This window comes from Mchenga conophoros, linkage group LG22 (genome assembly GCF_057382185.1).
Source record: "Mchenga conophoros isolate Kocher_MC1m ecotype Shallow Benthic linkage group LG22, M_conophoros_male_GT1.1, whole genome shotgun sequence".
Taxonomy (NCBI): Eukaryota; Metazoa; Chordata; class Actinopteri; order Cichliformes; family Cichlidae; genus Mchenga; species Mchenga conophoros.
The window spans coordinates 23,629,617-23,644,645 of record NC_140546.1 but is presented as its reverse complement, the minus strand read 5'-3'; the positions used below and the strand labels follow the sequence as shown (position 1 = coordinate 23,644,645).

Sequence of the window (15,029 nt, the reverse complement as noted above, 5' to 3'; positions counted from 1 at the left end):
CTGTCAGTAGCCAAATAAAACAAATATGTTGAAATGCTTTTCAGTGACGCAAAGAGACGAAAGAAAGAAAGCTAAGCAAGCTTGATTGTAATGGGAACTGTTGATCTTCACTGTGTATGTGAGTACTGTTTCAATGCAACACCATCTAGGAGCACATTTGTTATGGCAGGATCCTTATTGTGGGCTATGAATATTTTCGACCACTAGGGGGTGTCTGTACACAACTCAACTGAGTACTGCCTCTCTGAGCCACCTGAGTCATCCTCTTAGCAAGTCAGCTTTGTTACTCGGTCTCTCGGCTTCATTACTCAGTCTCTCTAGCGTTCAGGTAACGCCTGTGGATGTCGGAGGTAAGAGGAAGAAAATATTCTCTTTCTGAGTCATCTCTGTGGAACAGTTTTGCCTCCAGGACTCAAACACAGAGTATTCAACAGTGAGTTCAAGACGTTTGAGGAAAAAGTCAAATGTAAACAGTCATTTTTTTTTTAAATAAGCAAGCTTACAGTTTCCAAATACCCAGTGAAAACCATGCAGGGGAAGTCTGATACTTCATACCTCTGCCAGAGGCTCTGAAGTCTCTCTCTGTGCCATGTACAAGCTGAGTTTCTAGATCAAAAAGAATATCTAGGACATCAAGGCGTCTTCCTATTTGATATGTATGTAGAGCTGATATTAAATGTACAATTCTGCTCACAATGGTACAAAATCCTTCAAACTAATTTCTGGAGCCAGATCTTGACTGACTCCAAAAGTTAATCACCTCTAATTTAGTCTAAGTCTGTTGGAAGTAATCCTTCCAACAGAAACAAAGAAACTAAACCCGCCCAACTGAGGAAAAAGGAGGTAAAAATCATTCAAGTGATTTCCAGTGGTCATTACCATTTGTAAAACCCCTTTAAATACTAAACTTGATTACCTGACAAAATAATTATTAGTTGAAATGGTTAAATATTCTTGTAACAGACAGTATACACTGATACTGCAGAGATTTTGCTGCTGTAAAATAACATCTCTGTGAACACACACAAAAGACAGACGTATACGTCAAAAGGATTAAAGAAGCGTGGTCTGCTTGCTCCCTGCCATGAAGCTCTAACCATCAAACAGGTTTCATTAGCACGGATTACAATAATTACATTTTCCAATCGACTTTTTTTCCAAATAAACGCGGCGTCTTTATTCCTTTTTAATTGAGCTGGTGGATTTGAAGTCAGTTCTTAAACAACGATAAAATGTTTGTCTTTTGACTTTACGAGACATTAAGCTTCCTCGTTCGCATTTCCTGTTAATTACGTGTGAGATTTGATGGCCCCGATAAAAGGACGGAGCACGGGGGGATGCTGCTTAGCAGGAAGCAGCGAAAAGGATGGAAAGAGATGGTGAGCCAACATGCCAAAAGTGTGTGTGTGTTCTTAATAGGAATCAGAATGGTTCATAAAGAGTACCAAATGATTGCCTCGTCCCCCTTCCAGTGAGACCTACTGTAACCAGCCCACCATGCACACTCTTCCTCCTTCTGCATGTAGAGCAACCACACCAAAGCTTGCGGTGAGGTTTTAGGCATGTAGAGAAGAGCTCAGCCATTAGCGTCAAGGCGGATGTATGTGTTAATGTGCCAAGTACAAACCTATGGCCAATTAATAAAACGCTAACACATAATCCATGTCAAAAAACACTCGTATAATGGGCGGGAAATTGTTTTATTCACTAAGTATGTCTCGGTAACACAAATGATTCCTATTATATAAACGTCTGGTCTTTAACCGATTATGCCTGCTTTTGTCTTTGAAGCGTGGTCTGAGTAATAGCAGCTGTAGTGTGTGTGTGTGTGTGTGTGTGTGTGTGTGTGTGTGTGTGTGTGTGTGTGTGTGTGCGTGTTGTACCTTGAAAATGCCCACCCAGTCTTTGGGGTGGGGAGTAATGTAAGGGGTCAGGGTGTAACGACACTCCAAGGGTGCCTGGGGTAGGAAACTCTTCCCCACATTCTGAAAAATAACGTGGGCAAAGTTGGACGTTTCCATCACGCTGACGCTGCTGCCCGGCGATGAATCCACCACCTGGAACGATGACATTGTTTCCTGTTGGTCACTTCATTTGTCTAGAAAAGCGAAAACAGCATAGACAGAAATAAGTATGGAGTGAAAAAGCAAATATTTAACACAAAAGCTGTTCCAAAATGATGCAATCTATTAGAATCAAATGATTCCAAGTGTCTCAATTCCTTTATGCTCTGCTGGCATGTTTTTCCTTGACACTTGTACATTGCAAAGCAATGACGTGCCATAAAGCTTCATGCCAGTTAGCTTTTGCACTCCTGAGTCACACGCAATCCTTTTGTTGACACTGTGTTCAGACTTTGAGATGATAAAGCAGTTGCACTTACACTAAAGATCTGCGGAGGCCTGACTTTCTCTCCCACTCATAAAAGTGATGACACCATGTTTACCCTTTCTGCACCTGAAACAGGTAAAAGTGTACACAAGTGTATCTCCCACAGAGCGAAGAAGCAAGCAGTCGTGCTGAATGTTTAAATATGCATATCAAACTGGAAAATTCGGTTCTTCAACTAGACTATAGGCTCACTGCTTCTCAGGAACCAAGTGTGCTACACCTCTATAAGAGGAAGTTTATTAACATTTGTTTTTCTATGAAGAGAAATATGTCTCAAAAAGGTTGCAAAGGCGTACAACATGATATACAAGCATAAACTGAGCTTTACAAATGTGTGAAATGATTTGTGTGTAACTTTTGAGGACTCAACGCGCAAATACAAAGGAGTTTGAGCACAAGTAAAATTATTTCACAAATATGTACATCTAAACTGATACTGATCACTTATGCACAATATATTAAGTTTAGCTCAAAAATCCCAAGTTTTTGACTTCTAAAAACCTTTCTATGCGTACAAATGTGTAAAACCACACGTAACAGCTCTGTCGCTCCCTTACAAAACTTTAAATGCATGTGAACGAATCGCCTAATACGCACAGACCATGTCGCATGCCCACATTTAAGACAAATTGAATGCTGCCAGCTGGTTTGAAGTGCCAGTGCAAAACTGGGACATCTGGGCAGCGTTTTTTATTTTTTCCAAACAAAGTGAACATTTCTTTTTCTAAAAAAACGTAGAAAATGTGATTAACCAGACATTACACGATAGCCTATAAAATATAATATATGGTTTCAATAATCTGCTTTTACATGTTGAACATTCTTCCGCTGGGAAAAATCAACCAGTGCTTACAAACAAATCATTGCACACATTTGTAAATCTTAGTTTACGCTAGTGAATCATATCCCACGCATTTGCAACCCCTTTTGAGATGTATTTCTCTCCATATTTTTCCTTGCTTTAAACATATTAGACCACTTGATTAATTACCAGTTATTATTGGGTTGAACCCTCTTTTACTGGAAACAGTCCTCTTTAGTTTCGGTCAATATTGACATGATAGCATCATACAGTTGCTGAAGAGTTGTTGGCTGCACTGGGTGGGAATCTCCTGTTTCACCACATCCCAAAGGTGCTCTATTGGATTGGAATATGGTCACTGTGGAAGCCATTTGAGTACAGTAAACTCACTGTCATATTCAAGAAACCAGTTCGAGATAAACAAGCTTTGTGACATGGAACAGTATCCTGCTGGAAGCAGCCATCAGAAGATGGGTACACTGTGGTTATGAAAAGATGGACACGGTCCTCAAAAATGGAATAATATAGTAATAACAGGCTTTTTGTTTAAAAGATGCTCAGTTGGCCAAAAGTGTGCCAAGAATATATCCATCACAACTCCATCAGCCCAAACAACTGACAGAAGGCAAGACGGATCCATGCTTTTATGTTGTTTGAGCCAGATTCTGACCCTTCCATCCAAAAGTTGCGGCAGAAAATGAGAGTCATGATGCATCTTTTTTTCAATCTTCTATTGTCCAATTGAGGTGACCCTGTGTGAACTGTCGCCTCAATTGCCTGTTCTTAGCTGACAGCAGTGGTAGCTGATGTGGTCCTCTGCTGGTGTAGCAAACCTATAACAAATTTTGCTTTTTTTCATAACTTGGTTGTAAAAAGTTGTTATTTGAGTTAGCGTTGCCATCCTATCAACTTGAATCAGTCTGGCTATTGTCCTCTGACCTCTGGAATCAGCAAAGCATTTTTGCCTAGAGAACTACGGCTCACTGGATATTTTATCTTTTTCTAAAGAATCTCTATAAACCCTAGAGATGGATGTGGAGGTAATTACCATTAGCTCAACCATATCTGTAACACTCAGACCAGCCTATCTGACAACCACAATCACAAAAAGTCACTTAAATCACCTTTCTTCTGCTTTCTGATGCTTGGTGTGAACTTCAGCATGTCACCTTGTCCATGTCTACATAGCTAATGTGTTGCCGCCACGTGGTTGACAGATTAGGTAATTATGTAAACAAGCAATTGAACAGGTATAACTAATAAAGTTGCCATGAGTATATATGTCATTATCAATTAAGCAGACAAAAACAGGCCTTCCTCAGGCTGTGAAAACAGAAAAAAAAAAACATCTGAGAAATTGCTACAATATTAGTAATGAAAAAGTTTGGTACATCCTGAGAAAGAAAGAAACCACTTGTGAACTCAGCAAATCAAAAAGGCCTGGACGTACATGGAATCTAACATTGTTGCATGCTTGCAGAATTTCTTCTATGGTGAAGAGAAACCCTTTCACAACTGCCAACCAAGTGAACAATACTCTCCAGGAGATAGGAGTATTGATATCTAAGTCTACCATAAAGGAGACTGCATGAAAGTAAATACACTGGGTCCACTGCAAGGTATAAGATCTCATAAGCCTCAAGAATAGAAAGACTAGATTGGACTTTGCTAAAAAAAAACAAAAAACAAAAAACAAAAAAAAAAAACAACAACAACAACAACAACAACAACAAAACATCTAAAAAAAGACAGCACTGTTCTGGAAAAACATTCTTTGGACAAATGAAACCAAGATCAACCTCTACCAGAATAATGGCAAGAATAAAGGATTGAGAGGGTGTCAAAAAGCTCATACCACATCATCTGTAAAACACAACAGCGGCAGTGTGATGGCTTGGGCATCCATGGCTGTCAGTGGCACTGGGACACTAGTGTTCATTGACGATGTGACACAAGACACAAGCATATGAATGAATTCTGATGTTCAGAGATACTGTCTGCTTGTTGACTGGGCGCCGTTTCATAATACAGATGGACAATGAGCCAAAATATACAGCCGAAGCAACCTAGGAGTTTACTAAAGCAAAGAAGTGGAATATTCTTGAATGGCCAAGTCAGTCACCAGAGCTTAACCCAATCAGGGATGCATTTCACTTGTTAAAGACTAAACTTTGAACAGATAGGCCCACAAGTAAACAGGAATTGAAAACCTCTGCAGTAAAAGCCTGGCAGAGCATTAAAAAGGAGGAAACCCAGTATCCAGTGATGCCCATGAGTTCAAGACTTCAGGCTGTCATTGCCAGCAAAGGTTTTCAACCAAGTATTAGAAATGAACATTTTATTTTCTTAATTTAATTACCAATTACTTTTGAGCACCTAAAATGAAGGAGTTGTGTTAAAAAACACTTTAGTTCCTCACATTTCTATGCTCTTTTTGTTCAACCCACTGAAATCTGCACTTCAACTACATATGAGTTGTTTCATTCACTGTGGTGATGTACACAACCATAATTTGAAAAATGGTGTCTCTGCTATGGGCATCTCTTTAAAGACATTTTTATGCAGTACTACACTGCTGAAAAACTAGGGTGTTAAATAGGAAAAAGCAGAGGTATCAGTGACATTATAATTATAATCTCTTGACATTGTTCACGAGTGTATAAACCCCCATATATGAAGAAACCGCCCCACCACTGTGATGAAACAGCTGACTTTAAACTGCACAGTCAGGGCTATTGTTCGTGGTCAAGAAGAATGATGCAGCTGCTTAGCATCACGGTCACCAAGTCATCTCCGTAACTGCGAAGCAAGCTACAACGACAAACCCTAAATCCCTGCATTTCCTATACACCCAACCCTGGACTGATAAACATAACGTGCAAGTCTAAGTCATAAACTGATGCTCGGTTAAGCTAAACAGCTAACGTACAACGTCTGACCACTGATCCGCTTCGACCAAAACACGACGAAGGCAGCACACAACGGCTAAAGTAGAGCACAGCCCTTTAAAACTAGCTCAGTTAGCCTGGAGTTAATCTTATTTGTTATGGCTAAGGAGCTAATATTAGCTTGTGAACAGGCCATGTCCTGTCAAGTCACCAGCTAGCTAAACATTATACTAGTCGGACAGCTAGCTGTCTGGCTGAGAAAAGAGAGCAAAGATTTTCACGAGCGTTATTTTAGTCTGAATTTAAAAAGGGTACCCTTTTCATTGGATTTCCACTTGCAAAACAAAGTGAATGTCTGCCGGCCTGGCCGATGTTTTTGCCAGTGTCCCCGTTGTTGTCAAAGCTCTGGCGATGATGCGTCTCTCTCTTCCTGAAAGAGAAAATGATGCTGGACTTCCGGGATGCTGAGAAGTACCAGTGATGCTGCTAGGAATAGAGGAGACGACAAGAGGTCAATGTAACAACTTTATTATTTACTCGGGTGACTTAAATCACTTTAATTATTATCCTCGCTTATTTCACTTATAAAAAAAAATCTGACTTAATACGATAACTGTTTAGGGTCATTTGCCAACTCTAACAACATGCCATTAATTTAAAAAACAGAAAACAGACTGCGCATTTAACCTCGGTTTTTAACGTAATGGTTTTACGTTTTTTATTTTCATTTAAAACCATGGCAGTGAATGGTTGTACAGACTGAAAGAGCATTTATAAGTAAAAGCACAGGATATCCCGCTTTTGCCTCGTTTTCATTGGCTTGGCAAACTTATCCCCCGTTACGATTGGTGGAAAATGCTGTCGATCATAACCCTTCGGCGTAGCTTTCCTAGCTCTGACAGCTGTCACCGTACGAGGTCAAGGGGAAAGAAGTATGGCTTCGCTGTTCAGAGGGTCTCGATATATATGGTTAAGGTGGAGTAAGCATGTCAACGTTGCCTTCGGTAATGTATTCGCTTATGTTGACGGGTTTTTTTTCCGCATCGTTTCATTCATTTACGAATGTGTGGTCACAGGTAAATTCAGGCGGAATAGTCCTGTTGTACTTGTTAGCTAGCTCGTTAGCCCTCTGAAGAAAGTATGAATACTTAGGTGTTTGCAGTGTGGACGATGTCACCAAGTTGAACATCACTATGCGCAACAAAGACGAGCACACTGAAATAGCAATGGCACGAAAAGCTCATTTTGGACCTCAGTAGGAATATGCGATATGTTGGTTTTAGGTAGTTCATATGAATATTTAATTGCCACTCACAAATCTGCGCTACATAAAAACCACTAGCTTCCATTGCATCACTGTTGCAAACACATACTCTGTTCATCGCTCCTACAGTGCAAACAAGACACGCTAGGTTGTTTCTTATGAATTATCTACAGTGACTATTGATTTAAATGATTTCAGTGTAGTTTAGAAGATAACCCATCAACCTCTTTAAATGGGCTGTAACCCTATTAAATTTCTATAAATCAATTATTCAGATAGATTGATGTACTGTCATGACCCAATTAATTTAATAATTGGTGCACAATTAATAAAATAAATAAAACACAACAACAACAAATCATTCAATAATTTTGTGCAAAAGATTTCTTCACTCCACTTTCTATTATCTGGTTTATGTTTCTGAAGTAAATCCCGTTTTAAAAATGTTTCAGAAGCAAACATGTGCTGTACTGTGTTACACCAGCTGAGTGTGCTACCTTAGAAAGCCATGTATAGCAAGCAATACCTGAGAAAGTAACATCCTGTTATAAGTATTAATCTTTTATTAAAAGTTGCCGTTTGCAGTTCAGTGTAATGCACTGTGCTATTATACTAATAAAGCGATGCAATATTGGAATAAAATTCAGTGTGTAAAAAAAAATAAAATAAGGTGCTGTCATCTTATACTGCAGAATAAGATGACACTTTTTTCTGTTGTGTAGTACCTTTTGGTTCTATAAAATATATGGTGATTTTGACATGAGGGATTTTAATTGGGGATTTTGGTGCAGTGGTAAATGCATGTTTTTTTCAATATGGACCATAAAGCTGCTTCTTCTTCTTCTTCTTCTTCTTTTGTAGAGCTCTGATTTGTCAGAATGGATATGCCTCTGCATTAGATGTCAGTGTGTCATTAGCACAAAGCTTATTCATTGTTACGTATCCAGTACTTGAAGTTTTGAAGTTTGGTCATTTTAGTCCAGCACTGGAGAATACCCTGTCGTCATTTAAGTATTACAGAGAGATGGGAGAAGTTGGTCTCCTGAGTATGGTGAAGACTTTGCTGAATTTAAGCTTTAGGCCTTTCGTTTGTGCTTTTTCTTCCCTTCCTAATCCTGTTGTTGCAGTCTGGTTGGTCCACTGCCAGAGTTTCCATTGTGTTTTAACCTGTCTGGATCTTGGCTAAGCTAGAAGTGGTTAATAGCCTGACTGGACTGACTGAGATCAGAGATATTTTTAACCACTTTTAATTAGTTAATTTATTTCTGGATAATGTTAGAATTTTACACCAGGTATTAGTCATAGGGAAATGTCTACAGCACTACCTGCAGTAGAAAGCAGTATTGTCTTCATTCAGATTTCGTGATTTTGCTCCTGATTTCAACTAAATCTTGTTTTTACAACAGTATCAACACGATCAATGGCCTCAAAGACACCAGTGGGATTTATTGGTCTGGGAAACATGGGCAGTCCCATGGCTAAAAACCTGTTAAAAAATGGGTATCCTGTCATTGCTACCGATGTCTTTCCTCAGTCTTGCAAGGAGCTGCAGGACACTGGTGCCCAGGTAATAAACTCTCAGTAACACATTGCATTTACACATGTAAACACTTATTTGTGCAATAATTTACAGCTTCTCTGTGCGACAGTTGACAGGCTGTCACAAAATCAAGTGGGGTATTTTGTGGTGATGGTTTTCAGGTAGTGGACTCCCCAGCAGACGTTGCAGAGAAAGCAGACCGCATCATCACCATGCTCCCCTCTAGTCCCAATGTCATAGAAGTATACACAGGCCCAAATGGCATCCTCAAGTAAGACATGTTATTGTTGGTGTCTCTGTGATTTCTGTGACATTTATGTATCTTCTCTTTGTATTTTTAAAATCTATAAATGGTAAGTGGAGATTTCATCGTGTTTAAAAAATAGATAGGACTTAGTTTGATTACCATAATCCATGTGTTCATTTATTCTCTTTTACCCGGTGCAGGAAGGTAAAGAAGGGGACCTTGTTAATTGACTCCTCCACGATTGATCCTGCTGTATCTAGAGAAATGGCAGTTGCTGCAGAGAAGAAGGGTGCTGTGTTCATGGATGCCCCAGTGTCAGGAGGTATTGTGTCAAACAAATTATTAGTAAGCAAGCACACCTCAATTGGTGTCTTCGATTCTGTAAAGTCTTTCCCTTGATTTATGTGTTTTTGATTTGCTCATTCTTGACTTGAAATACATAAAGAAAAAAGAGAGACGTTAGTTGGCATTGTGAAAAGTAGAATTAGACAGCTGGTTTATTTATTCAACTGTGCCAACCACGGTATTAGGCCTGTGACCCTTCAACCTCAGTTCTGAACTGTCTCACACTCTTTTGTATATCTAAACTATTGGACCTTTTGGGTTAATGCTCAGACACGGATTGTAATTACTGAGCGGGCCAGCCAGTAGGTGCCCTCTTAAGGCTTTTATTGCAGCTTTTGACCAGGGGTCTTAAAGGCAAGGTTAAGGTTTTAAGTCCTCATTATGTTGGCACTGTCTACTTGTGACAGCTTCTTGACAGAGCACAGGATCGCCAGTCGTCCTTAATGGGCTGAGCTGCAGTGGAGAATCCCATGTCAGAGCTTTTCATGTTGATGGAGCCGTAATGGCGGGTATCCCATGTTAGTGCCTTTCATGTCAGATAAAGAGTCGTAAAGAAGAGAGAAACTGCCCTCACATGGAGGACAGGAGAAGAGGGGGAGAGGAAGATAAGACATGAAGGAGATACATCGCAGTAAAACTGTCCATCTTTCTCAGTCTTTCTGTCTTTGTCTCTTTCTCTCTTTCACATACACAACCACAAAGTTCTTCTGATTCAGGTATGCAGTTAAGGATTTCAACATGCTGACACCCCTGCATGTCAGAGTACGAACTCTGATCACAGTCTGTTTCCTTTTTATTGCACAATCTTTAATTCGTAACCCTGAAACTCCCGCGGTCTCCCATACAAACATAGACTTATCCCATTTTCGGCATGTTTACCAGCTGGCGTCTGCAGCACAGAGCGGCTGCAGTGAGTGAGATCAGAGTCTTAAGCTTGTTACTCTGCCTTAGCACATGTACTGTTTAAACACTATAGACAGTGTTTGTGTGCAGTCCCCTGGCAGCGTTCTTCCTCTCCTGTTCCTTACTAGGCCTCTTTAACTGGCTTGAGGTGACCAATGATTTACTTGCTACCTAGCAGGTCTCTGCAGCTAGACATTCTTTCCTTATATGCACCTGCCCATCCAGTGTCACATTAGACATTCATAAGTCATATCCAGAAATCCAGGTACTGACTTTAGAGCACAGTGCCAGCACATTCTAAGTAGAAAATTGATGAAAAATTAAGTGAAAATTTTTTGATAATAAATTATAATTTTGATCCATTGATTTATGCATTTGGTGAGCATAGTCCCCACCAAGGCAAATGCCTTATTCTGCTATTTTAAAAAAGCTATCCAGATCCACATAAAAATGAAAGTGTCCTTCCTTTACTCATACTTAACCTTTCCACAAAGTTTAATAAAACTCAGCCATGTAGTTTTTGAATAAGTGCATTCAATCTCTACAATCTAAGAATTGTTATTTTCCTGCTGTTGTAAATGAGATATATTTGGTCGGAGACATCTATCTCATCTCGGTGGTGTTGCCAAGCCAAACTTGTAAAGACAGGTTGTGAAAGAATGTCCCAGTGACAACTTGGTAACCAATTTCAGAGAGCTTAACAACCCCGCTCACCCCACCCTCCCAACCCCACACCCCTGCTTTGCACACCTCTGGGCAGTTACATGCTCTGTTCCAACCAGGAGATGGCACCCTACCCAAACAGGGCACTGTCATACTTTTTGAGTTAGGTGTGTGTGTGTGTGTGTGTGTGTGTGTGTGTGTGTGTGTGTGTGTGTGTGTGTGTGTGTGTGTGTGTGTGTGTGTGTGTGTGTGTGTGTGTGTGTGTGAGAGACAGGGGAAAAATGTGGACGGAAGCGCCTTAGTTCTGAGAATAATTATTTAATATTGGTTAAATTGATAGAGTATGCTTAGTAAAAGAAAGATAGTTTGAAATAAAAGTTAAGTGAAAATATGGCATCTGACTTAAAAATCATTCATGTCTTGTGTCAACCTGATAAATGGTATCATTATATTTAATTTAAAGTACTTCTCACAGTTTTCTGTCATTGAGTATCATTTATATCACGCTATCATTTGAACATGTTTGATCCCACTGACTCAAGGCAAAGTGTTATCCAGTCAGAACTGGTTCAGTTTCCCTCTGAGCACACTGAGCAGACTTGCCGTGATCTGCTGTACTGTTAAACTTTTGCAGACACAGCCTGCTCTTTTTGTGGTTTGAGCATTGTTTTTATTTTTAATGTAGAATTTCGTTTGATATAAAATAAATCCCTTTTCTGTGCTGTGTGAGGTGGTGTTTTTTACACAGAAATGTGTGTTTGTATGTTGTGTGCGTCACTAGAGGTTTGGCAGGCAGGCGTGGGATCTGAATTGCACAGTCATAACCCTTCTTAAAAAGAGCAGTCAAAAAAACTTTCACTTTCTTCTCATGGGCATCCTGCTGGCTTCCATTCTTGCACATTGACCAACATCTTGGCTTTAGCCCTGCACTAGCCAGCTGTGCAGTGCCACAGCCAGATGTGTTCTGGTACACGCACACACATACGTGGACACACACACACAGTGTGTGTTCAAATGTTCTTATCTGCACTCTGAACATCTTTTTTTATCCAGACACAATTATATTAACTTAGATTGTGGTTCTTTATGCATGCTGATGTTTGCTTGTGCACACACAACACACGTCTGTCACTGTCTGGAGTCATTAAAAGCATCCACATGCAAAGTTGTCCCACAACAAAACAAGCTCTGATGTCACAGGCCAAGGGTGTTGGCACAGCGATGGCAAAAATAGGAGGTCTGGCTGACAAGCGGTGGGTCGTTAGCAGTAATTACCCAGAATGCCTGTGTTTGTGTCTGTGTGCCCATGGTGGGCTGCCACATAGCTAACGGACGATGGCTTTAAAAAGGCCCTAAAAACCTTTCATTGTGTTTTTCCCATTGCTGGGAAAGTCAGCTGTCGGTGCAAATGAAAGCAAGAGGCAGCCTAGCTGCTGTGGGACTGTAGGAATTTGGGCTAATGTTGCTTGTTTGCGAGGTCTTATAATTCTCCGCTAACTACCTATTTAGGCTGAGTCTCAACACCACTCTAATCATATCCATACCACATCAACTCAACCTTAGCTTTGCAGTGTGTCATTTGCTGACAGTTTGAACGTCATCCTTCAGCTTGTAGGAGCTTGTTCAAGCCAAGGCTGGCGCTAGTTTGTCCATCAGTCAACACTTCCAGTCCACTAGATCTTCTTCCAAAAAAATCAACTTTGACTACGGTTTAAACTGATATGCACAAATAATAAAACAGAAAAAGCAGTATAATTAAGATTATTAGCATTTATTAGTTTACCTTTTCCTGAATACTTTTTAATTGTAAACCAGGAAAGCCTTTTCTCTGGTAATAGTAGTTGGAAAAGGCTTTTCTTGTGCATTTCTTAAGTGAACATAGACCAGAGGCATTACAAATTAAATCTGAACAGTGACTTCCCTTGCTGGTCAGCAGTTAAGTGAGAAGCAGGCAAACTCCAGTGTCTGATGAAGACTGTGTGATAGAGTTCATAGCTCAGGGCAAAAGCTGGCCAATAAACCCTTGTTGTAATTGTAACTGTCAAAATGTAACACTAATTCCTTTGATTACATTTTACCTATTCAAAACTTGATTTTTGGAAGTTTTCAGCTGTGATACTTGAAATAGTCTTCAATGTGTCATTGTACTTACAAATCTTAGTTTCTTTAGCCACATTTATCATAAAATATGGACCAAGTTGTTTTTTGCCTCTAGAGATTTGCAGGAAACCACTCACTCGTTCACTCTAGCTCTCAAATGTTACTCACAGTCTGCTGAAGGTGAAATTCTTTGAGATTGTCAGAGGTGGAAAAAGTACAGGCTCTGAAATGTACTCAAAATAAGAAAGTAAAAAGGAGCTCATTTTTCTAACCATTTTTGTACAAAGGAAATTGAACTTTGTGTTATATTAATATAATAATAAAATAATATTAGTAGATGAGAATACAAATCTTATTCAAGTCCAAATTCCAAAACATACTCAGCTTAAATTAGTTATGTAGAACATAAGCACTGAAAGATCATTTTAAAATCTAACTATTTTCTGTAGCCTACTTTGTAGTGGGGGACTTTGCCTCCACAGCTAAACAGTAAAATGAGTACAGTCAGGGGTTACAGTGGGATCCAGCAGGTGGGTGAACACTAAGATCTGTGTAGTGTCTCAGCATAGGGAAAAAAATCACAGCTCCCAATAACTTCCATTGTGAGCTTTAGTAGATTTTCTTACTGTGCAGGCTGTGATCAGCTGACCTGCTGCTCTTTGTAGATTTACGCAACTGAATTCAACAATATGTCAGCAATTTCACAGCTGTCTTGGCTGTTGTCCATCCCTTACACTGGCGCTATGCTGTTTATACTGCCTTTATACTAGAAGGTATACAATTGGTACAAAGTCTAAATTCAGTGAATAAATGTAAGCATCATCAGCTTAAATGCACATTCATCTCTGCTACACTTGATGCAACCTAAACCTGACCATGAGCACCACAGCCACTGTGCACTAGTCCAACACAGTGCTTTACTGCGAATTCACCACACTACATATCATATACAAATTCAATATGTGAGTAAAATTATGACATTACATGCAAGCTTTAAATTTTTAGTTTATCAAGTGTCACTGAGCAGTCCTTAGCTTTAAATCCTGTCCTGCCCTGTCCTGTCTGTCTTCCTACATTTTTCTCCATCTCTGAGTGAAGTTAGCTTTCTCCCTGGAAAATACAACAGCTGTACCTACAACTGCTCACAAACAGTTTGTGTGTTTGCTAATGTTTTTTGAGCTGATAGAAATGTTGCATTTGAAATTGCCTGACACTTACGACATTACCACACCTTACGAACTCCTGCACTCCTTCCAGTCCAGTTAAACCCTATAGATGATTCTGCTGAACCTTAAGTAATGAGTTTGGGTTTTTTTGAAAATGTAAGGAGTAGAAAGTACATATATAAAATGTAAGGAGTAAACATAAGTTATCCAAAAAATAAATACTGGAGTACAAATACCTGAATACTCTACTTACATAAAGTAACAGAGTATTTGTGCTTTGGTTCTTCTAACATAGAAGCTAACATAGATATGTAATCACGCTGCACCATTTCACTGTTGTGTTGCCTTACTACAGCACAGCTTTCAAAGCTTACACTATATATCTGTATTTTCTGTCTTTGTTGAATAGTTTTTAAAGCGTTTTACACTATATATTTATGCATGTATATTTAGTGCTGTATTTTTACAGATATTTCACTCTGGTATTTTGGAAAAACTGGCAAAAATCTAGAAATGCGACATAGTGTGATAGGTAGAACAGTAATAGGGTAGCACTTGTGTGTCTCATTAAAACCCAGTCTAAATGTTTTCGTGAAACCTAATCCAGTCTGGGAATAGAATTATTTAAGAAGATGAGCCTGAAGGTTGGTGGGGACTCTAAGACTGAGTTAAGGAATCAGGTTGGACAGGCAGGGGGTGGTGCTGTCGCAGTCTGTCACG

At 39.6% G+C, this 15,029-nt stretch overlaps 2 protein-coding genes across 5 annotated transcripts in view; one reads left to right on the top strand and one right to left on the bottom strand.

Moving 5' to 3' along the window:
* tax1bp1a (Tax1 (human T-cell leukemia virus type I) binding protein 1a) overlaps window positions 1–6,533 on the bottom strand; it is a 26,080-nt gene extending 19,547 nt beyond the window's left edge. For 2 of the 3 annotated variants that reach the window (XM_085262148.1, XM_085262150.1), the window contains exons 1-2: window positions 6,397–6,531; window positions 1,884–2,098 (exon numbers count right to left, since the gene is read on the bottom strand). In XM_085262148.1, coding sequence (XP_085118274.1) covers window positions 1,884–2,072 — 189 coding nt within the window. In that variant the 5' untranslated portion in view covers window positions 2,073–2,098; window positions 6,397–6,531. Of the gene's footprint in view, window positions 1–1,883; window positions 2,099–2,383; window positions 2,458–6,396 lie in introns of all 3 variants that reach the window. The other variant, XM_085262149.1, reaches the window with a different exon arrangement.
* hibadha (3-hydroxyisobutyrate dehydrogenase a) overlaps window positions 6,471–15,029 on the top strand; it is a 23,249-nt gene continuing 14,690 nt past the window's right edge. Inside the window, exons 1-4 of one of the 2 annotated variants that reach the window (XM_085262158.1) lie at window positions 6,471–6,592; window positions 8,752–8,912; window positions 9,047–9,156; window positions 9,333–9,454. In XM_085262158.1, coding sequence (XP_085118284.1) covers window positions 6,562–6,592; window positions 8,752–8,912; window positions 9,047–9,156; window positions 9,333–9,454 — 424 coding nt within the window. In that variant the 5' untranslated portion in view covers window positions 6,471–6,561. Of the gene's footprint in view, window positions 6,593–6,935; window positions 7,086–8,751; window positions 8,913–9,046; window positions 9,157–9,332; window positions 9,455–15,029 lie in introns of those variants that run through there. The other variant, XM_085262157.1, reaches the window with a different exon arrangement.